This window comes from Sceloporus occidentalis, unplaced genomic scaffold (assembly GCF_023333645.1).
Source record: "Sceloporus occidentalis isolate IW3139 unplaced genomic scaffold, rSceOcc1.0.p SCAF_24, whole genome shotgun sequence".
NCBI lineage: Eukaryota > Metazoa > Chordata > Lepidosauria > Squamata > Phrynosomatidae > Sceloporus > Sceloporus occidentalis.
The window spans coordinates 9,236,330-9,261,091 of record NW_028317004.1 but is presented as its reverse complement, the minus strand read 5'-3'; the positions used below and the strand labels follow the sequence as shown (position 1 = coordinate 9,261,091).

At 38.8% G+C, this 24,762-nt stretch overlaps 2 protein-coding genes across 2 annotated transcripts; both read right to left on the bottom strand.

Moving 5' to 3' along the window:
* Positions 1–268: 268 nt before the first annotated feature.
* Positions 269–7,761, bottom strand: LOC149300589 (protein-L-histidine N-pros-methyltransferase CARNMT1-like). The gene is made up of 8 exons (XM_089485098.1): positions 7,544–7,761; positions 6,521–6,716; positions 6,133–6,296; positions 3,570–3,710; positions 2,108–2,286; positions 1,452–1,565; positions 685–788; positions 269–370 (listed from the first exon to the last, which is right to left on the bottom strand). Exons 1-8 carry the CDS (start codon positions 7,759–7,761, stop codon positions 269–271), a joined length of 1,218 nt encoding a protein of 405 aa, XP_089341224.1.
* Positions 7,762–14,106: 6,345 nt separating this feature from the next.
* Positions 14,107–20,759, bottom strand: LOC149300588 (nicotinamide riboside kinase 1-like). The gene is made up of 8 exons (XM_089485097.1): positions 20,731–20,759; positions 20,090–20,180; positions 19,925–19,973; positions 17,050–17,212; positions 16,594–16,665; positions 15,596–15,702; positions 15,336–15,441; positions 14,107–14,158 (listed from the first exon to the last, which is right to left on the bottom strand). The coding sequence occupies exons 1-8, from the start codon at positions 20,757–20,759 to the stop codon at positions 14,107–14,109; spliced, it is 669 nt and encodes a 222-aa protein (XP_089341223.1).
* Positions 20,760–24,762: the final 4,003 nt, after the last annotated feature.

Here is a 24,762-nt window from a genome sequence, read left to right as displayed (position 1 = left end):
TTTTTTCCACAATAAAACTCCTACTCAAAATAAGAGAGGAAAAAATCCCTAATATGAGAAGATGAAATTTGGAAAAACTATCTCCATTAGTCTAGTGTGGTTGTGGAGTGTGGTCGTTGTCATTGTCCACATTCCTGGGACAACTGGGACGTTTTGGACAAGAATAAGAAGGCACCGTTGTTTTCAGACTGTGTCCATTCAATCAAGCCATCTTAGGTTGTTTCATTTGATTTACAAAGTTCATTATTATTAACTTGAAAACATACTTCTACTCTGGCTTCCGAGCCACAAAAAATATACAATCATAGATGTACTTCATCATTGATAAGCTATTTGCAGTGTACGTTGTAGTCACAGATTCTCTTTCCACCTGTGAGGAGACATAATGAAAAATATTAGAACACCACTATTTGGGGTCATATGAAGAAATGGGGCTACCTAGTGCTAGAAAAATGGTACCGTGTATGTATGTATATATAACATACTTGCATCGCTGATGTCTTGCTTCACTGAAAGCAAGGATAACTTAATGTTGCATCTATACTAAACCTTAAAAGATGAGGACTTCCACGTATAAGAGAATGAAAACTAGTACTTCAATCTAAACGTGGTACTGACAAGTTAGTGTACAAATTACAGATTGAACAGTATATTATAAGGAAAAAAATACAGAAAAGCTTTTACCTCTATGAGAAATCCTTGTTGTAACATTACAGTTTTTATATCCTCATAGCTCAGCTCTATGGAAAGTTCATTTGCCAAGTTTTCAAAGTGATACAACAGCGGGCCTGGGAAAAAAATATTTAGAGACTGATAGAAATGATATTTAGTTATTTATGTTTTTGTAGCCCAATACAGTACCAGCCATGCTGTGTATAAGGCTATAAAATGCCATGTAAACCACTATTGTGCTTCTGACATATTGACATGTCTGAAGAACCTTTGTTATTCATTGAGAACATGTTGTGTAGCCTCTTTAGCCAAATGGCAGATAGCGATCGCTTCCGCCCACCACTTCTGCTGGGGCGTCTATGATGGAGCACCGAAAGGTCATGTCATGCCAGCGCTCAGTCATAGAAGCCCCAGAAGAAGAAGTGCCGGCAGCAGCAGAGGTTGCCAGAGAGGAGGATGCAGGTCCCCTGCAGCGTTGCAGGGGATCTAGATTTTAGTCTTATAGTCAGACCTCTATTTGAGGTCCGATTATAAGATGACCTCTGAAAAAAACCTTGTCCTGTAATCGAGGAAATACGGTACTTCTGACCTATGTTTCTGCAATTACTAATTCAAGAAGACATGAAAATAACCAATAAACCCTAGGGATCGTATTGAAACCTGTAATGTACAGCTCAAATGGCTCTTTTCTCGGAATCACAAATTCTACAAATAAATGCACAGGAAAAGATGGCTTGACATGACCTAGAAATAGCATTCAAATTAAGGTACGTGCTTACCAAGATTTATCCATATGCCCCCAGGTTTTAGTATTTTCCAAATGATTTCAATATAGTCAAGGACATTGTGTGCCGTATCTATAAAAAAGCATGTTGCAACGCAGTCCCAAGAACCTTCCAGAAAACAAAAAGGGATTTAGAAAACAAACAAACAATAAAGCTTAGTTAAGCCAGGCACTGTGGGTGTTAGGTACATTAAACATTTCTGGGGCATAGCTCTATAAATTAAGTAAGCATTACTGAGGCAAACAGAAAGCTCCTATTGGATGTGCCAGAACTACTTGTTATTCATAGCACCCTATGTTCTGGAAACAATATGGATTTGACTATTTAGTCTGGAAATCCAAAAAAAAAAAACATATGCAGAAAATGTCAAAATTGTAAGAGCAATCCAGATTTTAACCAATAGGAAGAAAAAATAGATAGGTGACTCCTAATATTTTAACTGTTTTGCAGATTTGCTATGTGGAGTACCGTGATCTCCTGCTGAAAAGAGAATAAAGTATAGGCCAATTTTGTTGAATGTGCTGAATAAGAAGCAATCAACTGGAACACCCATTGGTTGATCCACATTTTGCTCTTTGGCCCACTAATACAGAGGCCTTCTCACCAATACTAGTGAGGCATGTACAGACAAACCCATCCTATGACCTCACTGGCTTCGGTGTAGATTTCCTGGAAGTCTCCAGCAGTCATTGAAAAATTAGCATCGGGAGGGAGATGGTGAGGGTTGACATCAGGGAAGTAAACTGGTCTTATTTGATCTGTCAGACTCCTGTTGTTACTAAACTGGTGAACCCAAGGATAAAGTTTAAAAGCATTAATTTGAGAACATCTGAAAAATAATAGAAACAAACAAAACAAATAAACGCCTTTAAGGAATAAAAAAAAAAAAAAAAGACACTTATAAAACAGTAAGGTAAAGTTATATTGAAATATACTGTCCTGCTCAACATGATTACTATCGTGCTGCTCATAGCATAATAGTGCATGACATTTAAGAAACATAAAAACATATGAGCTCTGCTTTCTTATAAGCTTATGAGTAGGCACTAATGTGAGCTTGCATCCAATCTGCGATTGGTTCTTGTTATGTGAGATGTCATGGCATAATAATTTAAGCACAGATCCTCCTCTCTGGCATCTACTGGAGGTATGCGCGCTGCGCATGGACAACTTCTGCCACTGCCCTTCTGCCAGGAGGCTTCTACGATGGAGCGCTGGAAGGTCATGTTACGCCGGTGCTCCTTCATAGAATTCCTGGAGGCAGAAGAGGTTGTCTGTGCGCATTGTGTAGACGTTCAGTGGCTGCCAGAGAGGGGGATCCAGATCTTAGTCTTATAGTCAGACCTCTTTTTGAGGTCTGATTATAAGACAACCTTCAAATATAATAATATATAATGAAAAAAACTTATATTCAAGGAAATACGGTACAAAAATTCCCAAAGCAATCAAGTAAGGCAAAGAGCACATTCTAAATATTAAAGAAGATTTTCACTTTTACATGAGCATTATTACCACAGACAGTATGATAAGCTGTCAATGTGTTTGGTAGGCTGGGCTAACACACCCAAAAACAAAAACTTAAATATTAAATCACATTTTGGTGGGAGCTTCCCTTTTTTTTGTCACTTAGTATTTATTGAGATCAGACATAAATGAGAACATGAATAACATCTGTGCAATACAGAAGGGAAAAAAAAAGGCAGGATGTGTATTACAATCGGACATCACATTGAATATACCGTAGTACAGTATGTGAAGACGAAAACCGTAATCGGCTCATTGATATAATGTACAAACAATATGCCATAAAGATCTCCGTTTTTTTTTCATTATTTTACATAACCGGGAAGGGAGAGAAAAGAGAAGAAAAAAAAAAAAAAGAAAAAAGGGGGGGGGAATAGAAAGAAGTAGGAGGGAGAAAAGGGAGCGTTTAATAATCACTCAGAGCATGTGTAATCTGGACAACCATGCACCATACCACATTCTCTCTCTAGTTTACTAATGTTTTTTTGTTTCTGCGAATCTCTGAAAATGTGCGGCTTGAGCTTTATTACATTTATACAGAACAAGCAGATTCCACATAGATTGGAGGGGAAGGAATAAGTTGCATACCTGTTGAGTACAAAATTGGAAGAAAAGAGCATGAAGAAACTCCATTCATTCCCTTGGCAAGAATATCCATGTCTGGTAATTTCCCAGGCCAACCTGCCAAGTCCTGCACCTGGCACAAGGACATTAATGTTGGCAACATCACTGCAGAAAAGAAAAAAAGCAGATAAATTGGTATAAGGACGGTTATTTCAGATTTGGGAGGGGAATTCTAAATTTTGTTAAGATTAAACAGTAAAATTGTGCAATGACAGAGGGGCAAGACTGAGGAACTGAATTACAGCTAGTGCTCACTTAACATTGTTAATCGTCTCTTGGAAACTGCGAAATGATAACAAAATTATACCAGTTCAGGCTTGCGGGCTAGTCCCCACGTGTTCTTTCTTTGTCCGTTTCTCCCGGCGCACTTCCACAAGAGAGCCGAGTGCCTTGAGGCTTTGCCCTTTTGCAGAAGCTCGCTGGGAGGCCTGGTTCACAGGGAAGAAGGAAGACAAAGGGAGAAGCGGGCGAAGAAAGAAGACAGGGAACGAAAAGACAAGAGAAGAAACAGAGCTCCGGGAAAGGAGACGGGGACACAGAAGCAGTCAGTGGAGAAGGTAGGGAGACATTGAGAGTGAGAGCGAGCGTGGGTATTTTCTCATCAGCGTTTTAACCAAACAATGCTATTCAAGGACCAGCTGTATTTAGATCACATGGGTACACAGTGGAACCACAACTAGAGAAACTGTGTTAAATTTAAAAAAGGTGACGTGTGTAGAGATCAGCTAACACTTGATAAAAACATATCACAGAAAGGAAAATAAACAATTTTGACTTAAACATTAGAAGATGTATTAATGTATAGATTTTACATTTCCAGCCTGCTTAAAACAGGTCAATATGTCATATTATGCAAGTCAGAGTGACACAACATCACCCCTATTATATCATATGGCAGGGCTCGACAAATCCCAGGCACCAGAGAATTTTGTCCTGGCGCCTAGGTGTTTGTCAGCCTCTTACATCCACAAAAAAATAGCCACCCTGCTTTTTCGAAGACCACTGAAGTGCCCTGAACAAGGTTATAGCTACAAACAGAACAATCACTTTTGTGGTTAAACATCTGTTAGACTGTTTATAAGAAGGTTGGGACTTGTTTAAATCATCTAGGTCAAACATCACTGCCAAGCCCTACCTTTAATCAAAGGTCTAAAAATGGCACTATAACTGCAAGAATGTGCGATTCGGTTGAATTATTATGAATTCTTGCAGAGGATGCAATGTTCCCCTTTTATTGTTTTTTTGGTGAAAACAATACGTACAGAATCTGTGTTACAAAAACACTAGAAATACTTACTTCTTTATAGACTTTGTTTTGCAGACAGCTTATACCAGTGTCTCTAAGTGAGAACAGATTAAATGAGAATTGATTAAGTGAAACTTTTTGGATACCTATGTATGGCTGAGTGTGATTTGTGTATGAGTGAGTGTTGTGTGTGTCTGTGTGTACATCACTGTGGCTGAGAGTACGTCATGAAGCATGTGTTGTGTGCGGTTAAGAGTGGCTCTACAGTGCCTTCCAAAAGTATTCATCCCCCTTGGAATTTTTCCTATTTTGTTGCATTACAACCTGGAATTAAAATGGATGTGTCAGGGGTTTGTATAATTTGATTTACACAACATGCCGACCACTTTGAAGATCCAAAACATGTTTTATTCTGAAACAAACAAGACATAAGACAAACGGAAAACTTGAGCGTGCATAACTATTCACCCTCCCACCAAAGTCAATACTTAATTCCAGGTTGTAATGCAATAAAAAAAGAAAATTGCCAAGGGGGGGGTATGTGAATACTTTTGCAAGGCACTGAATGAGTTTGGTAACTAATAAAACGGGGGGTCCCCAATTCTTAAACTAAAGGGGAATTTCCAATGTTTAAGGACAATTTCCAGCCCTGCATCCTTGCTAAAAGTCTGCTACAGAACGGATGACAATCAAGCCATCTACTGTAGATGAAATGTTTAAATAGCCTAGGAAAACAAAATGATCTACTATTGTTTTGTGTGATATTACAAAAAAAGAAGCCTTGTTCACATGTTAACATTTTGCTGAAATGGAAAAACCAAGTTAAACAGAGCTGAACAAACAGAAGACACTTTTTTTTTTAATCCCATTAACTACTGAAAAGTCTATGCAACATTATTACAATATTATCAAGTTCCAAAATCAAAGTTTTCATGCAAGAAGAAGCGAGTTAAAGTTTTATTTCATTATTCTGCAAACCTGACAAATTCCAGGCTGTCATACCGCATTGACCGTCATCATTCTTGATTGACGAGATGAAATGAGCTTGTTTTTTTTCCCCCCTTTCTTGCAGACATAATAAACGCTACCCGCATTGGTCTTCATGACGTACAGATGAGCAGGTGTTTTACCTATGGCAAAACACCTGGTAAGTAAACCCCTAGGTAACTAAAAGACCACGGACCATCCTACTCCACTGATAACGAATAGAACATTTCTCAACAATTCTTAAGAGATTAACGACAGCCTCATAAGCAGTGTGAATACATTGAAATGGATTACCATTTATCCCTTGGAAAATACTTAAGGATCTCCTGAATGATAGGTTGATAGCAAGCCTCTCTCTCGGACTTGCCATCTTCGCTCCAGTCTCGCACAAATTGTTTAATGGTAGATTTCAGTTTGTCCATGTCAAAAGTTGATGCCGGGGTACGTTTTCTATGACCCTGTGTGACAAAACGACGTTTCACCATGTCAGGTTTTCTAATTGTTAAGCAAAAATGCTATATACGTTTCCAAAATAAATTTAAACGGCTCCCCTTACTTCCAGATAATGCATGAAGTTAAAACTTTCTGCTATATTCGCCTTTATTCCACCAGCAAAAATGTTAATTTTGTTCTAGAAATAACCATATAAAACAGGGCCAACTGAGGAAAGACAGCTACTTACATTGCTGCCGTACTCTTTGTTTTCAAACATGTCGGTGCAATCATCCACAATCATCTGCAGGATCTCCTGATTGTGATCTATACACTGGCGGATCCGGTCGAGGTTCGAAAGGAAATTGGGGAGCAAGTTTTGTTGAGATTTTGGCAAGGACTTAAACTGCGTTTCTGTGCGTTTCACTCGCTCGTGAATATGCGTTCTAAAAAAGAAATATGTCAAAATATTGTTGAGGAAGTCATGCTTTGGTTTTTCTATTTGAATTCCTAGTTTACAAAGTAAAAGGTAGATCTCTAAGATGATAACCAGCTGAATGAACTACTGCCGGCTGAACAAGCCACTCAAACGAGATAGGATTTAACTTAGCAAACAATTGGTTTTATAAACTGTAACCAAGCTGTTTTTTCTCTCAATCAATATCGTTGTTTTGTAAATATTGAACGTAAGGAATGAATGGACTGCAAAACTAAGTACCCTCTAGGGCAGAACTCACACCCCATTCCTCCCACCTACAAGTCACTGTTTAATAAATAAACCATTTATAAAGCCAAATATAAAAAAAAGCGTTATGTAAGCATGATAAGCGAAGACGAGGAGTGATAATAAATATCGCTGTTACTTTTAACCTCGTGGAAACAGAATGGCTGAGAAGCCCGATGCCTTGTCCATCTTTGCGGAACCTAAACAATTAAAAGCAAGTCACACATTGATCCAGTGCAATTAGCTGCTGCCAACTCAACCCATCACACACCAGATGGTATAAGCAGCGGGTAGCGGCATTAAAGAAATGTGGGGCACAAGGCAGTAGTGGCCATATAGTTGCCTATAGCTTGATGTATTAGCAGTCCAGAAACTGAATACAACTGAATACAATTAACACAATGGTTGTGTTATCACATTGTTACCTAGACTATATTGTGACTTGCAGTATATAGCTGCTTCACAACTAATACTCAATCCTATTGTCTGTAATGAAGCGCTAAATATAAGGGGCAACCGATAACGGGCAGCTCTGCTGTATATAATCACCCATAGCAGGAGAAAGTGTTGCTGATTTTCCAGAAGTGCTCTCTCTCCAGGGCTTCTTCCTCCTCGGGGCTCAGCCGCTGCCTCCTCTCGGTGCTCACGCAGATCTCCAGCTCCTCGTCGGCCGGTAGGTGGTCCGGCTCGATTTTAGTACTCTGGGTGTCTTCGTCGCCCCCAAGTTCTGCTTCCTCTCGCCTCCGTCTCCGGCTGCTGGTCAGCATATCTGAGCCTGAGGGCGCCTGACACACGTTCTGCTCACTATACACGGTAGAAAATGATGAGGACGGGTCAGGGTACTTCCGGGTGCTCGAGAGAGCGAGGGGGGGGGGGGTGTAAAAAAGAACCGTTAACGAAACAAAAGAAGGATGGGACTCCAGGCAGGTCGGAAGCCTGCAAATCCCAGTATGATTTACCCGCCGTTAATGACAACTAGCGAACCACGGCTCACAGAGCACAACGTTCACCGCTAGAGATGGTTGCCATAATAGCTCAACGTCACCAAACTGCGACGGAACCAAAAGTGGTAGGTGAATAGTCCAGTGGCAGCCATGTTTAGTATTGGCACCAACGACTTGTTACATGGATACTCGTTTTACTCTGATTTGTAACAATATAAGATGCCAAAGGCGGTTTTCAATAGGTTTTGTCTGTAATTTCTTTTCATATAGAAAAACCTTGGTTACGTATTCAGAATTTCCTGTTGAAGCGAATTGGTCTGTGGGCAGCATTTTCATGCCATCTTCCATTGTGAAAATTGAATTCGACGCAGGCAAAATCTGCTTGTATGTTAAAGAAGAGAGCCTGATAAAAACAGTACCAATAATACAGTCACACAGAATTTGTTTTCATACAGAAAAACCTTGGTTACTTATTCATAATTTCCAGGAGAGGAATATCTCTCATATCTTAAACACCACACACACAAATTGAAGGGAAAACGGTACTTATAGTCAATTATCACACCACAATCTTACTTTTAAATAAAAGGATTTCAGGGAAATAAAATGTAAACGAGCAGTAAGTTAGCTTCTGTTCACATTTTTTATATAAAGATGTGAGTGGCATACAGTACTCTGGCAGTGGAAGGGTTAAACATGGTGCGTGGTGAATGGAACCTCTCACGTCAGCTATTATTGTGATATCATAATGGAAGCTACGCACATTACAGTGGTTTTCCACACACACAGTGCCATTTTGAAGGGCCATCTGAAGACATCTGATTTCCTGGCAAAGTGAACTGCAGAGTGTCGGCTACCCGGCAAAGAGATTTGCAGAGCGTCAGGATGACAGCAAGTGATCCGTCAACTGTATGAAGAGTGTGGATCTTGTTTTTTTCCCCCTTAACCCCTTAATGAAAAAGCCCGTACATGTACATAAGGGGTTTTGTGTTTGTTGTTTTTTTATGTTTTTTTTGTTGTTGTTTTAGTGTAGTCAGAGTTAACCTCTTAGTGCCCAGAGGGAAGGGCAGTTCTTGAAGCCATGGTTCCCCAGAGGTTTCCTCCTAAAAATGGGGGTTTTCCTCTCCTGCGTGCTGAAGAATGACTCTTCGTGAGTCCAGAGGTAGCTCCTTCTCTGTCCCCCCCCTAGCCCAATCCATACAATGTTTTTTTATTATATAATAAAGCTTTGATTGTCCCCATAATGTTTGTTATGTATGAGTAATTCTTTCAAAATCCTAAAAGGGATTAATCACCTTTGGTTAAAATATATAATTTCCTACTAAGAGACTGGTAGATAAATGGAACAGCTTCCCAGCAGAAGTGGTAGAAGCTAATGCACGTACCGCAGAACTTTCCGAGTTTTGCCCGGAGACTCGAGGGGAAGCTTAGGGTTGTGGGAGCAGCATTGGAGCATGTCCCACTTTTTATTTTTTTCTACATCTACACAGATGAAACACTTTTTACCTAATTTAGAATTATTTAGGACTCAACCAGTGAAGTGGTTAATAGCTCAATTTACAGTGGGTATAACCAGAACTTTTCAATCCTCCTGCTGTTCTGTCGTTTGGATTTACTCACACACCTACACACCCATCTTAAAACATCCTCCGTATCCTTACCTTGGCCACAAATGAACACATGGTTAGCTGCACAGGACCTTCCTTCCCTGGGAAGGTAAAGCCGAGTGACCCCCATTGAACCCTTGCATCCTTTCTTCACTGACTCATGCACTGGCACTTTTTTTTTTTGTGCATTGGCACAAAGATGGCACTTGCAAGCTGTTTGTGGTCAAAGATGGCAGAGTCAAGCTGCTTGGAGAAAAAAATGGCACAGACAAGCTGTTTGTGGGTAAATATGGCACTGGTGAGCTGTTTGCAGACAAAGTTGGCACTGGCAAGAGACAAGCTGTTTGGGACCATCAATAGCACTTGCACATTACTCCTGCCTATGCACAGTGCTATGCACCAGATGGATTGAGTTAAATCCCTTATTTCGCAAGGGGGGTTTTGTGCCCAAAAACCTGAGTCTTTTTCAGCATTTTTACACTGTTTCCTTAACGACGATTCTTCTTTTTAATTGGTCGTGTACCCACAGAAATTATATTTGTTTCCAAGGGCAGACAGCTTTCTTTTGATACAATTTTAAAATTTATATTCCATTATTAATACATTAATAGTAAAAATGTTTGGGGGGAATGGGAAACAAAACATTTTTTTTTTTTCTAATATTTTACTACGAAAATGGTTCACAAAACAGTTGGGTTGACCAAAATACCACAAACTAAATTATTGTAAGTGTCTCGAATTTGAAAAAAAAATCCATTATGCATAATTTTTATTTATTTATTTTTAAGTTTCGGGAAGCAAAATGGAACATGCCCATTCACTTGGCATTTTCACATTTTATTTTCTGAAGCATATGTCTTACTTGGGACTGTTTAGCAGCACACAAGCTGAAAATACCCCCCCCACAAAATGATATATATTTGAGAAGACAACCCCAGAGTATTTAACAAGAAGCATTTGGACATCATGCAACCAGTTTGTCTCTAATACCTGGCAAAGGTAGCCATAACATTCGTTTTCTTTGCTATTTTCATGTTTCTTAGGGTTGTTTACACAGATTACATGCATCTACAGAGAAATCCACCTCAATGTATTCATTCATGTCACCAGATTAGACATACCCCAGACGCATAGGTTTTTGTATGTTTTGTGATATCTACAGGGCACACTGCCTATACTTTACTATGCAACAGCACACTGAATAGGGCAAGGTAAACACAGAAAATAAAAGGTCAAATAATACACTATACACAGTTTAGATGATAAGGGTGATGGGAGTTGTAATACACAAAAGTGGATGCACGAGAGAAGCATCAGCCCATGTATCTTTTGTTATAGATTTTATTTGCAGGTGGCTGTATGGCAACAGGAATCAGTTTTTTCATTTTTTCCATTTTATTATTTTTTTCTTTTCTTTTCTAACTTTTCTGAAGCGATTGATCGATCTCCTCACGAGGCATCAATCCATTCATAAGGGGAGACTCGCAATGCATCCATTAATAATGGAAGTCTATTGGTTGATTGCGCGAGACATCCAGCGTAGTGATCATGAATGGCGGATCACAAGGACTGCATGTGGTACGAGGCAGTCCCCTGCTCTGGCTGGCAGTGTACACAAGAGCCCACACCACTAAAAAAGGGAAGAGCAGGTAAATAAAAAGTCTTCTTGATGGCAGCAGGTAAGATGAGGTGGGTGATGACAGATGACATTATTTTATTTAAATATCATCTCTTAAAATCTCTTAATAAATAAAACATTTGAAATGGTGCACAAAAGAACAAAGTATACGAAAGTAGGTATCCACACTTAATATTCAGAGAGGAAGGGGTGGGACCAAAAGAATAAGGAGTGGGGTTTACAGAGGAAGGAGGTACATCATAGGAAGAGGGGCAGGGTAAATGAAGATTAGGAGGGTATGAGTTTAGTCATTGTGGAGCTCAAAACCTAAATACACCACTAACAGCATTTTTTGTGGCACATACTCTTACTGTCATTTACATTTTAAAATGTTGACCACATTTAACCCCTTAATGACAACCGGTTCTGGCACGGCACGGAAAAACAAGTCGATTATGACAAATGACGTGCCAGACCCGGCACGCCTTTAAACGGGTGCAGAAAGCGATCTACGTTCGCTTTCTGCACCCAAACGGCGTTGCTGTAATGCCTCGACCTCGAGGCATTCAGCAACGCCACGATCGGCACCAGGGGCCATGTCTGGCCCCTCCCCGGGGCGTCAACAACCGCCATACATTGTATGGCGGCGGACGCCCGTTTTAAAAGCGTTTAGGAGGCGATCAACGATCACCTCCTAAACTTAAATGGTGTCGCTGGAATGCCTCGAGCAGGAGGCATCCAGCGACACCAAACACTTACCTTTGGATGGACTGTGACCGCTCCGGAGAGCGGTCACAGCCGCAGCTGCCGGTGATCTTCGCCATCTGCAAGATGGCGGCGGCCCGGGAAAAAAAAAACAATAAAGGTGAAAGTTCGCTAGACGGTCTCCTGACCCTCTAGAGAACTCTGGCTCCACTTGCAGGTTGAATACAAGTACTGCATTCAACCATGCAAGTCAATGGAGCCCAGCTTTCTAATCAGTGTGATTAGTAAAAATAAATAAAAAAATAAAATTAATAATAATTAGAAAAAAATAGTAAAAAAAACAGTAAAATGTAAAAATTATTTCCCACTGATGTCACTATCAGGGGAACCTTCAAGTTGAAAAAAAAATGTAAATTTTTTTTTAAAAAAGGCAAAAAAAATAATATATATATAAAAAAATATATTTTTGTGAGCAAGTCCTAAAATTAGCACATTAGCTTAAAACAATTCTCGCATGGAAAGAGTTAAAATACTGGCATATTAAATGCCCATGGGGTGTCTACTTTAAAAAAATTTATGATTTGATGGGGTAAATTGAATTGGCCGGGTTCAACAATGTCCCAAATAACGGGGGGGGGGGAGGATGGCCACACATCTAATTTCCAATTAGAAAAATGCACACGTGCCAAATGTGGCCTTTTAGTTCCCCCCAAAAAATGACAAACCCATGCATGTGGGGTATCACTGCGCTCAGGAGATGTTGCTGAACACATACTGGGGTGTTTTGTGATAGTGACAAATACCAGAACCTTTTAATTCATACCTAAAGTAAAATGTGTGTGGAAAAACAAATGCAAAAAAATGACTACCACAAAGTTTGACAAAGGCTGGTGGTAAATATGGTGCATGGAAAGAGTTAAAATACTAGCATTTGAAATACCCTGTGGTGTCTAGTTTTCAAAAATATATGGCTTTATTGGGCACACTGAAATGGCCTGGCTCAAAGATGTGCCAAATAGGGCATGGGCAGTGGATCCCCAAATGCCAAAGTTCAACATTGAAAAATGCGCATGCCCCAAATGTGGCCCTTTTGCCCCCAAACAGCCAGGCAAAATCATTCATGTGAGGTATCGCTGTACTCAGGAGATGTTGCTAAACACATATTGGGGTGTTTTATGATAGTGACATATACCAGAACCTGTTTATTCATACCTAAAGTAAAATGTGTGTGAAAAAACAAATGCAAAAAAATTACTACCATAAAGTTTGACAAAGGCTGATGGTAGAATTAGTGCTTGAAAAGGGTTAAAATACTAGCATTTGGAATACCCTGGGCTTTCTAGTTTTCAAAAATATATGACTTGATGGGGTAAATTGCATTGGCCGGTTTCAAAGATACCCGAAATGGCACATGAGGGGAAGAATTACCAGATTTGGAAAAAATGGCTTTGAAATAGCAAAACGCTACCTGTACTTTTTGCCCCATAATGTGTAGAAAAAAGCAAAAAAACATAAAAACATTGGGTATTTCTAAACTCAGGACAAATAGTAGAATCTATTTAGCAGGTTTTTTCATTACCTTTTATAGATGAGTAAAAGATTTTTCAACTAAAAGTTAGAAACAGTCATTTTTTTCTAAATTTTTCACCATATTTTATACTTTTTTAATAGTAAATAATATGATACAATCAAAACAATGTCATCTAAAGAAAGCCCTTCTTGTCCTGAAAAAAACAATATCTAATGTGTGTGGGTTCAGTAAACGGGAAAGAAGAAAATTACAGCTAAACACGAGAAGCGCAGAAATGTTAAAACGGCCATTGTCACGAAGGGTACAAAAAGTAAAATCAGCCTTTGTCACGAAGGGGTTAAATGAAATACACTTACACCATGGTGTGTACAAAATCTGACATTTTGGAAGGGCATATGGGGTCAGAAGTGGCATCAGCAAAATCAACCGTGCCAACCTATGTGCTAGAAACATTCACGGCCACCTTAGTGAAGCTGGAAACAAAGTATTCCAGCGTGTTACTAAACACACCATGCCCTAGGGCACAGATAATGAGGACCAATGTTTTATTGAAATCTGTATTAGAAAATCTGATGAACGGATCTTTGAGGTCCTGAAAACTTTGTACATCTTTTTCTTTGCTGGCCCAATAAAAAGTAGTAACTTTTACTAAAGTCTTAATTTAAGTCTGAAAGCACTCAAGGTTCACTTTGCTCTCTCCTGTGACACTATGCATAGATGATAAGGCCTTCAAGCGATCTTAAGTAGTCAATTGCTGAGCTGTAAAATGAAAAAAAAAAAAAAAGAGAAAACAGGGTACACTCTAGTACAACTTGGAATAATACATGAACTTTATATAACAAATAATAAAAAGTCTTAACAGTTTAACACAATTTTTTGTTCGGGGAGCAGTGGTCAGAGAACATGAAGACTAAATAAGATGCAATAATTAGTCAGGATAAACACTTGCTCAAGGAAGATAGTTGTGATAACATTGTGCTATGGACACTAGAGTAAGGAAGAGGACAGGGTAATAAAGGTAAAACAAATCTTAAAAATGTTATATATTTAGGTATACACATATAGACAAAATTATATAAAAATACTGGTAATAATAAAAAGGGTTAAATGTCATTATACGTTATATTGAAGATATATATATATATATATATATATATATATATATATATATGTACCTAATTACATTTTTAAAGATTATTTAACTCCATTACCCTGTCCTCTTCCTTATTCTAAACCCCACACCACAATATTATCAGAGCTACTTTGTATCTTCTGATTAGCTTTGGAAGCACGTTTGTTGGTGTTATTTGGAGCTGCTAAACCTATCATTTTACTCTACCGCTTTTCTATCTGAACCATCATAGGGACACTTCAACCATCATATGCACTTTAATGTCTTTGACAGATATGTGGTCCTTTAACACTTTCATGCACACCGGCTTGCAATAACATTAATCCCCTTTCCCCACCTCCAAGTTAAATGCCTTGCAGGAGATGGTTTTGATTGAACATATCTCCCTGCATGTGATACACTTACCTCCAGTCATCTCCAGCTCTGGCTAGGGGAAGGCTGGGGTGCGCAGGTGTCTGTTCAGACTTGGTGACGCTAAAATTCAGACTATGGAGGAGGTGGGCAGCTGCTGCAGGAGGACTGCCTGTTCTGTGACAGGTAAATTTTTTTTTTGTTTGCTTTTTATAGTTGTGGAAGAATGCATATTGCAAAATGAATTCTTCTATAGTGTGTGGTCTAAGGGACATTATACTGTCCCTTTAACTCTGCACTACCCATTTTGTTTATTTCATGACAATTAGCTCTTGTGTCATTATTTGTGTTGATGAATGACTTCCCTATACACTGCCAGGGGCTTATACAGACAGTGAGAGAGAGACTCAAAATTTTTCCTTGAATGTGAATACAAAACATTAAATGTATTACTGTCTACTATACTGTTTGTTTAATTTGCCCAACTTACCAGCTGTTCTTATATCACCATAAACATAAGAAAAAATGTCATCTTCCAACTTGGTGCCATCTAAGTAAACTAGGAAAGAGCAGACAGGAGATTTAATAAACGGGCCCATGTTATGGGCCCAACGTTTCTGTCATTAACAGAACTAACAGAAAACAAGCAACGTTTCTATCAAGGTACAAATTACATATTTCAAGTTCTCAGACAAAAAAGTTCTGATAATTACCAATTTCCCTCACAACTTGTTCCATTTGTTTCTTGTGTTTAAGATACATAGGCCACACATGTCCATCAAAATAGCCAGGAGGGTCAGGGGGTTCATAAACCCGGGTGCTGTTAAAAAGAAATGTTGTCTATTTTTGAATATTTGTCATTCACACCACTGTATATACAGTGCAGTGGGTATAAAAAGTCTACACAACCCTGTTTTACATGCCAGGTTCTGACAGGATTTATCTTTGTCTCATTCTTTAACATCACAAGAACCTGGCATTTTAACAGGGGTGTGTAGACTTTTTATATCCACTTTATATGTTGGCATTACGTAACCAAATACAAAACAAAGCAAATATTGTAAGTTTAAAAAGCGTAAGTGGTGAACAGGAGTTTGCAGGTAGAGTGTGTTTGATGGCTAATGCATGCAACACCACACTTCTTAATTGATATGGATGGATATTTCATTCCTATCATATATCAATCTACAAGAACAGTCTCAGATTATTAAAGAAGTCTTGAATAACACATAGGAGACCAGAACTAAAAGTCTGATTTGTCACACACACAAAGTATATACTTATACAATATGTGGAATTTGACTCTGGCCTCCTGCATGCTATATAACCATCTCTCTTAGAGGATAGCAAGAAGGTGACCCTTTTAGCATGTTTGGGGCAGCTATTGCCAATTTAAATATTTTTTGCTCTTGGTGCCATTAGAACATATGATTTTCTATGAAATACCCCTTGCTTATGCACCAGAAATGGGCAAATGACACTTTGGATGACCTGAGCACTTCCTATTGTATGTACAAAAGAGTGTCCCTCACTTCTCATTCTTACACTCAATATGTGATAATTTATTACAGATCTGTAAGGTATTTCCATAGAACCTGGTAATTTAAAACAAAAAATACAAAAAGTGTTTAAGGTCTTTTGTGCAGAAGGACTGTGATGAACACCAAGGTCCATATAGCGAGTATAAAGCTAAGGCAGTCCCAGAACATACCTTCTTCTCTTCTTGCATTCTTCATATGAAACTGTCAGAAAGTATCTTCTATTAAACACATCGTTCAATGGCCTAGAATTGTGGAATGACAACCGTAAAAATGTGATGTGATTATCTAATTTTATCTAAACATATACAGAAAAAAAACTACTGATATGAATATTTAGCAGCTGGTACAACGGCACAGAACTCAAAACAAAATGTTACTGAATCAATGGAGTGGGCTAGCCTAATATAGCTAGAGAAGAGAGGACATGCATGTGCACTGCTTAGTACTGTAGAAAACACACCCCAAATGGTCTGTACTGAAAGACCAGAGAAAGAACTTTTAAAGGTATGAACTGGAAACATAGAAACTGATGGCAAATAAAGACTATTCGGCCCATCCAATCTTCCAGTCTAGAAGATAAATAGACTACAACAAAACAAATACATTGCTGACAAATGTATACTTACATGTAATGATATAGGAGAAATCCCTCAATTATTAAAAAGTTTATTATGTTTTCAAATTGGCTCTCGGTTTTGATTTTTTCCTCGGAGAACTCAACATCCTTACTATGATGTATCCAAGAATGTACACTGGTCATCATTGCATCCATGTTCAAAGCCTCAAGAACTACAATACACAAAGATTACCAAGTTTAGAAAATGAGTCCACCTTTGACTGGGTCTGGTCATGTTCTTTCATTGCATCAGAGGTTGTTGCACTGTGTGCAGACATACTGAAAATGTGAGAGTGCCAGAGCTTCTTAAAGACATTGGGGTTTATTCATTACATGAAGAGTTGGTAGGAGAGTTATGGTTTAAACGTCCATACTTCCCTCTTCATTATAAAAAGTAGCAAGTGTCTCCAGAGTGAAGAACTGAGCTGACCCTGTATAATCCATAATTCTATGCGGAAGGAGCCTCTGAAGAAATTTTGCTGATTTACTGGTAATTATGAGTTATTCAGGGTCAGCAAAAATCATCCTGCAGCAGAAACTCACTAGATGGTTCTTTATTTGTTAGATGGTTCATCTCACTAGATGGTTCTTTATTATGTATAAAACGCCATCACTCTCTGCAGGGGCAGTAAGTGACTGCTGACAGAATCACTGCCTGCTAGAAGGCAGTGACAGCTACCCTGGGAAAGGAGCTTGTAACTTCTAAAGTAAAAAAAATCCCAAAACGTTAGTGTGTTGGCAGCTAATTTCTCGCATTCCAATAAAATTGCAATGTAGTGTTTTACCACAGACTGTATTTATCTTCGGTGTATATACTTAACTGTGGAAGAAAGGATGGTTGTTTCTAGAATGATGACCATGCATAGTATAATCAGAGCATTGAAACACAGAAGATGGCATCTCACATACAGAAAGATATAATTAGTAAAATATATACTGATGTCTAGAGACACTGAGTCACATACAGACATTACCCACAGTCACAGACAAATAATAAATGGTATGAGAAACCTCAACAATTAACAAAAAAGCTTTTTCTTGATAGTAATTTCATTGTGAACTACGTAAAGGTACTTCCAAAAGTCTGCGTATGAGCGTTGTGTGGGCAATGCATGTCAAAATGTATATTCTATTTACTACACAACTGAATATTTAAACCTAGAGGTCCAGCTTAATGCAGTTTAATAACAGAACAGCTGATTTCCCTAAAGCATTGAACCAAAGGGTCTGAAAGTCCAATTATTTTACTCAACGATTACCATGTTATGGCATAGATATATATGGTTTGTTAAAAGGTACCCATGTGCATCCATGGGCAGAGAGAGGAATTTTGAATAATACTTAGGGGAGTGGGGGCTAGGTGCATCAGGGGGGGTCCCAAGTCTGTCAGAAACTCTCTCAATGTCCTCTTCCCTTTTCCTTCAACCACCTCCGTGTCCCTGTCTCCTTTCCTGCAGCTCTGCTTCTTCTCTTGGCTCTTTTTTCTGTCTTCGAGTACTCCGAGGGGCCCGAATAATGGAGACAATTTTGCAGAGATGTGCAGAAACGCTACTTTTATTCCCACAGACAGCACTCTTTTGTGCGAGTGCTCTGATTCACAGAGAAGAAGACACAGAAAGAAGACACAGGGAGAAGAGGCCTGAGAAAGAAGTAAGGCAAAAGAATAAGTAAGGCTGCGGGAAAGAAAATAGGGGCATGGAAGCAGTTGGTGGAGAAGGTAGGGATGCATTGAGAGTGTCTCGCTCTAGGAGATCACTGCAGAGCAGTGCTGGATTCCCACACAAGGCTAGCCCAGGCACTCATAATAAATAAAATAGGCAAGTGTGTACCGTACAGGTGAGGCTACCAAGGCTTAAAAATTTATGCTGCAACATCGTATCGTTTTGTCTGTATCAAAAACATAAATCAGGTCCCAGCTACAATAGTCTTGGCACTCCAGCAAATCGAGAGCAGATACACACAATGGAGACTTCATCTCTTCAAGACCATCCACTTGAATAAAGCACAGAAACAAATCACTCCACTACTCAAAATTATACGTTTATTGTTGGAGTACCCGGCGAACACCAAATTGTGGACAGAAAAACCATGCCTACAAGTTTTGAGATAAATTAGAGCGAAGGCTAGTATTTGGCCCTTCCTCCTATGAAAACATGTCTGTGGACACCCATGAAGATACCCCTAAACTATGAGAGAATGCATACTTCTGGCAATCAAATTTGACATATCGTAGGTTCTTCCATAGTTTGGAACTGTTTTTACTTATGAAACTCAAGAAATATGTTGATTTAATAGAGCAGAAGAAAGAATGACAGACCAAGGGAATAAAGAGAATGATAGAGATGTTTTCGGGGCTGGGGATGGAAGACGCTGTTACAGAACACAATCATATTACTGTGTGTTGGTTAATGCTATGTATTCTTTATACTGTGCCAGCCCCGGCAACATACTGTATGTGCTGTATGTATGCATTACATTCAAAGTGTAAATGTCTATCCAAATATTTTTCCTCACCAAGACTGATTGGTCATCAAACCCTATATACTCGACACTCATTGGCTGGAGATAACAGCAGCAAATTCAATCTGTTTTCTATGTTTATTTCCATTGTTTTACTAGCCTTAAAAAGCCCTGCATCACGACTGGCGTGTTGTGTCCTCCTTTGGAGGGGCTATATTTTACTTTGAGAAACCGAGCAGCTACCACTTGTAGCCACCTTTCACTAAGAGGAATTAGTAAAGATGGCAAGAGTCATCCTGTAATTTTGTTATTTTTAGTCATGTAAAAAGCAGGGTTCCCCCTTAATATGTTTGGCAACAAACCAGTATTTATGTTGCAGGCATTTATATTATTATAAAGATACTACTTACATCTAAATCACTAACCATCATATTGTTTGAATCCTCTTTCATCGGTCTCGACTTCTGCTTCAGGCTAGTTGCAGGTATTAGGAAAACAGAACAACAGGTTAACTGAATACTAATTAGCATATCTGTGTGGTATTAAATGAGGTGCCGCTGTAAAACCTATTTTTATTGTCAAAAAAATACCTTAAAATAGTCGTCCTGGGAGATAAGGCTGCAGTTAGGAAGAGACTGCAGGAGTTTCTTTGCAAGGGTTGTTTTCCCTCCATTTGTCACGCTGTTAAAAGAAATAAAACAATAATGATTAACCAATGATTAGGTATTGTGACCAAGGACATACTCAAGGACAAGGCCATAGGAGACACAGTCATAGGGCAGTCCTCCTACCTAAGTAAAATTATGTGCCTCATCTACTTTCCCTTCTTAGTGGTCTTGGCACAACTCAGACAGAGCCGGGTGCCATGATATGCCATCATATCTCCAAGGTGTGAAGGTAGGAGCTGTGGCGTGATGGGACCAAGTAAGACCAAAGAACAAGTGTTCTATGGTTTAAGCAAAACACTCCAGACTCCCTGGTCCGCAGACAGTTCAACCAAATGTCTATACTTATAATTTTGTGACTCGTGGTGCTTCCTTTGGATTGAACTGATAAACAAGGTACCTGTAATCGTACTATATTATTATATGTGAAACAATGCAGTACGCGAGTCTGTTTACAATGGAGGAACTTGTATGGAACTCCCAGAACAAAGTGGAACACACACAATATTATTTCATTAAAACAATGACAAAGAGGAACATGGAAACTATAGTTGGTAGTAGCATACCCTCCAATTCCGATAATAAACGTTTTCATGACCAACTGTCTTCTTCCTAGGAATAAGCATGTGTTATTTTATATACAGGAATATTTTTCATTCAAAATGGTGGCTTTGCAATATTTATACTGCGGAAGTCTAGAGTGTTCATAAGATATAAAAAAAATGTTTAGTGAATTAGTCCACATTTTGACAGGGACAGTAATGCACCTTCAACATATTTGCCTGGGCGCTGCCTATATTCCAGTGATGCAAACCTCTCGGCACACATTAGGCATGCGCGCAACTCTCCAGTGCTTTCATTCCTAATGGCAGGATTCAGGATTGAATCTTACAGACTATTTGTGTCAAGGGCAAAGCAAGTGGAGGAATGGAGGATTCACATATTTCTATTAAAGTTGCAGATATCGAAAACTGCAACTTTACATTGCATAAATCATTCGGATTGCAAGAAAGAAATATATACTTGAATGGAATATTTCACTTGATGTCATTAGGACCAGGAATCAACCTGCTTCATTTTAAACATGCTAATAGCTAAAACCGGTTCCTGCAGTTGTGAAGCGAAGGGGGTTTGTGATTCTAATCATGTGGCTGTTTGAACCAGGTTAGTTAATACACCCTAATACCTGGGCAGCTGTTAAAACCAGAGATGCAGTATCCCAGGAATATCTAACAGTGGCACAGAAACTTGTTCTGTTATTATTTATATGAAGCAGACTTGGAAATAATGTTTCCTTTCATCTACCTAGTCTGCCAAGTGGACATGACCCTTTGCTCTTCCAGCTCTTTTACCTTCTGCAATGAATTCAATGTAACAGATATGGTGCAATACAAAATACAGTAGGGGTAGGTAGCTGAAGGTACAAGAGGGGGCACAATAATTCAGGAATGTATCGGGTACAGAGGTCATCTTTAAGTGCTATTTGTATGTATGCAGTGTTAGTGTTGCTTATAATATCTATATTCATCGGTCTTGTATGAGTCTAAGCCCTCCTACCCAGTTTGCACATAATGCAAAATATCAGAAAGTACATTCATGCACGAACAAGATGCTACATTCAGAGATTGATACTGCTATATTCATTGTATGCATTTCTATTTATTTCAGACAATCCCTTGGCTAATGAGCATCTACAGTAACAGAGACATGATTCACTAACAGTGTTAGTCTCCTGCTTCTGCAAAGTCTACCTGGTAGCAAGCAAGAACATCTTAAGAGAATATACTACACTAAGGCAACATACTAGTGTCAACATACATATTAAAATCACACAACTATACAGAAATCCATAGCAAATTAAATGTACTGTGTACCTTATGTGCTGTCTTGGAGGACCGGCTGTCCTTCTCTGTGTAAGCTGAGTGTTAGTGGGCTGGCTGGAGAGCTGGCTGGAGTTTGTAGTCACATGGTGCTCGGTGAAATGTACACTCAATACAAGCACAGAAATGCACCTATCTGTAAAAGTTATTGATTTATAACCATCGTATTCCTCGGCACAGTACAATAAGTACTTACTAACTGTATTTTTGTTTACATTTAAAGGAACGTTAATGTTTTTTTATTATTATATTTCATTTTTTTGCAAACATATTTATATGGTTTCTATGTGAAAGCGGCAGATAACTCAATGTATACACTGATCCGCCATAACATTATGACCGCTGACAAGTAAAGTGAATAACACTGATAATCTTGTTATCATGGCACCTGTCAGTGGGTGGGATATATTAGGCAGCAAGTGAACATTTCCTCCTTAAAGTTGATGTGTTAGAAGCAGGAAAAATGGGCAAGCGTAAGGATCTGAGACACTTTAACAAGAGCCAAATTGTGATGGCTAGACGCCTGGGTCAGAGCTCACTTACATCTCAGTGACTAGTGAGGAAATCTCAAATACCCACCCAGTACATGTTTAGGAAAGCATTTTACGGGATCCTCAAGAAAGCTAAACTGCATTTATAAGACTAATTTTGACATTGAAGAAGGTTGTCACATGCTGCAGTGTCTGTAACCTGTGCCTGTTGAAGATGAGATAATTCTTGGAAAGTCTGTGATAAGGTTTTGTTTTTTTGTTTTTTTTAACCAGTTCTAGTGTTAAATCCAGAATCAGCTGCAGATAATGCAGATTTAACCTTTAACCCTGAGAATTGCTTCAGTATCAAGTGTCCCATATAGATAAAACTGTGTTTAAAAAGCCAATCATCATAAAAATAGTTTTGACATCTTAAGGGATTCTAAACCAGATACAATATTTTTATCTAACAAACCTAAAAGTTACTATTAGGAAACTATTGTACAGCACTTTTGAATATAATGGTGCTGTATACATCAATAACAACTAAACTGTAACATACTATGAGTTTATCTTTCACACGAACATCATGCTTCCATTTAAATGGACAGTTTAATGTCCCTGACACCCCCATGTTCTTCCAAAACAGGGGGAAAAAAAGCACCTACCTGACACAGAAGATGCAGCCCCACAAAAGCAGCTGCCCTCATTCTCCAAGGTTCCGCTATTCTTAAAGCATCCAATCAGTGGCAGGAATGTGCTCCCATTTAAATCAATGGGGGAGATTTTGCACACACGTGCAAGGGTGGTCTGAAATCCACAGCGTTCCCTGAGCCACAGCTGGAGCTGACTAAAGCCAAGTATATCACCATCATGACATACAGATTAATATGTTTGTGTTTTTTCTACAAGGTGGGTACGGTGTGTTTATAGGTGATCCCCTGCATGTAACCATCAGTCCGATATTTTTTACCACAGTAGATGCCAAGAAGCTGACGAAGCCATAGATCAAACCTCCTCATAAGCAGTATTTGGATAGTTTGGATGTTATGAACAGCCTTACAAACGATGTTTAAATTAACAGAAATCCGCAAAATAAAAATAGGGCAGAGCTATTGGGAAGCAATGATCACGTGAAAAAAAAAAAAACAGGAAATAAAGTTGGCTACACATAAAACATATTGCTTTTTTAATTAATACAAACATTGTATGGATTTATTGAATCAATGTGAGTTAATCTGTTATATGATACTATACATGTATGGATAGATTCATTAACTATACTGCCTGCTTCAGTAGAAATGCGCAGAGGAGAAGGAAAATAAATTAAAATTGATAATTACCGTCCTAAATTTGTAAATATCTAAACAAAATGCTTGTCCAGGGTCCAAGCAATATTAAAGATGCCACCTTGATGGGGTTGAGACCAGGACTCTGTACGGGACAGTCAAGTTCTTCCACACAAACTCATCCAACCAGGTCTTCATGAACCTTGATTTGCACACTGGGCAAAGCCATGCTGGAATAGAAAAGGGCTTTCCCCAAGCTATTCCCACAAAGTTGGAAGCATACAACTGTCTAAAATATCTGAAACATTAAGATTTCCCGTCATTGGAAGTAAGGGACCCAACCCCTGAAAAACAGCCCCATACCATTATCTCTTCTGCACCAAACTTAACAGTTGGCACAATGCAGTCGGGTAGGTAATGTTCTCCTGGCATCCACCAAATCCACACTAGTCCATATATTTATATATATATATTTTTTTTTAAAGAAGCCTAGACACAAATATCACACTTTGGTGCATTGTCCATCCAACATAGTGTTAACCCAGTAAGAATCATCTCCATAAAAGGAACAAAGTGGTGAATGCAAACTTATTATAGACGGCAGACTCAGTTACACAAGAAATAACACCATCAGTACACCACGTATTTTTTAGAATTGCTGGTTTTTTTTTTAATTAAAAACAGTAGTTAACATTAATCAGTAGTACGGGCAATTCTTAAACAAAAATGCTTGGCGAACTTTTCTCCCTTCATATGAGTTATGACCACCTAATATTGTGTAGGTCCCCTTTTTGTCGCCAAAACAGCCCTGACATGACGAGGCATGTACTCCACTAGACCTCTGAAGGTATGCTGTGGTATCTGGCAACAAGACGTAAGCAGCAGATCCTTTAGGTCCTGCAAGTTACAAGGTGGGACCTCCATGGATAAATCCTGGTGCCATGCGTTCTCCAGGTAAG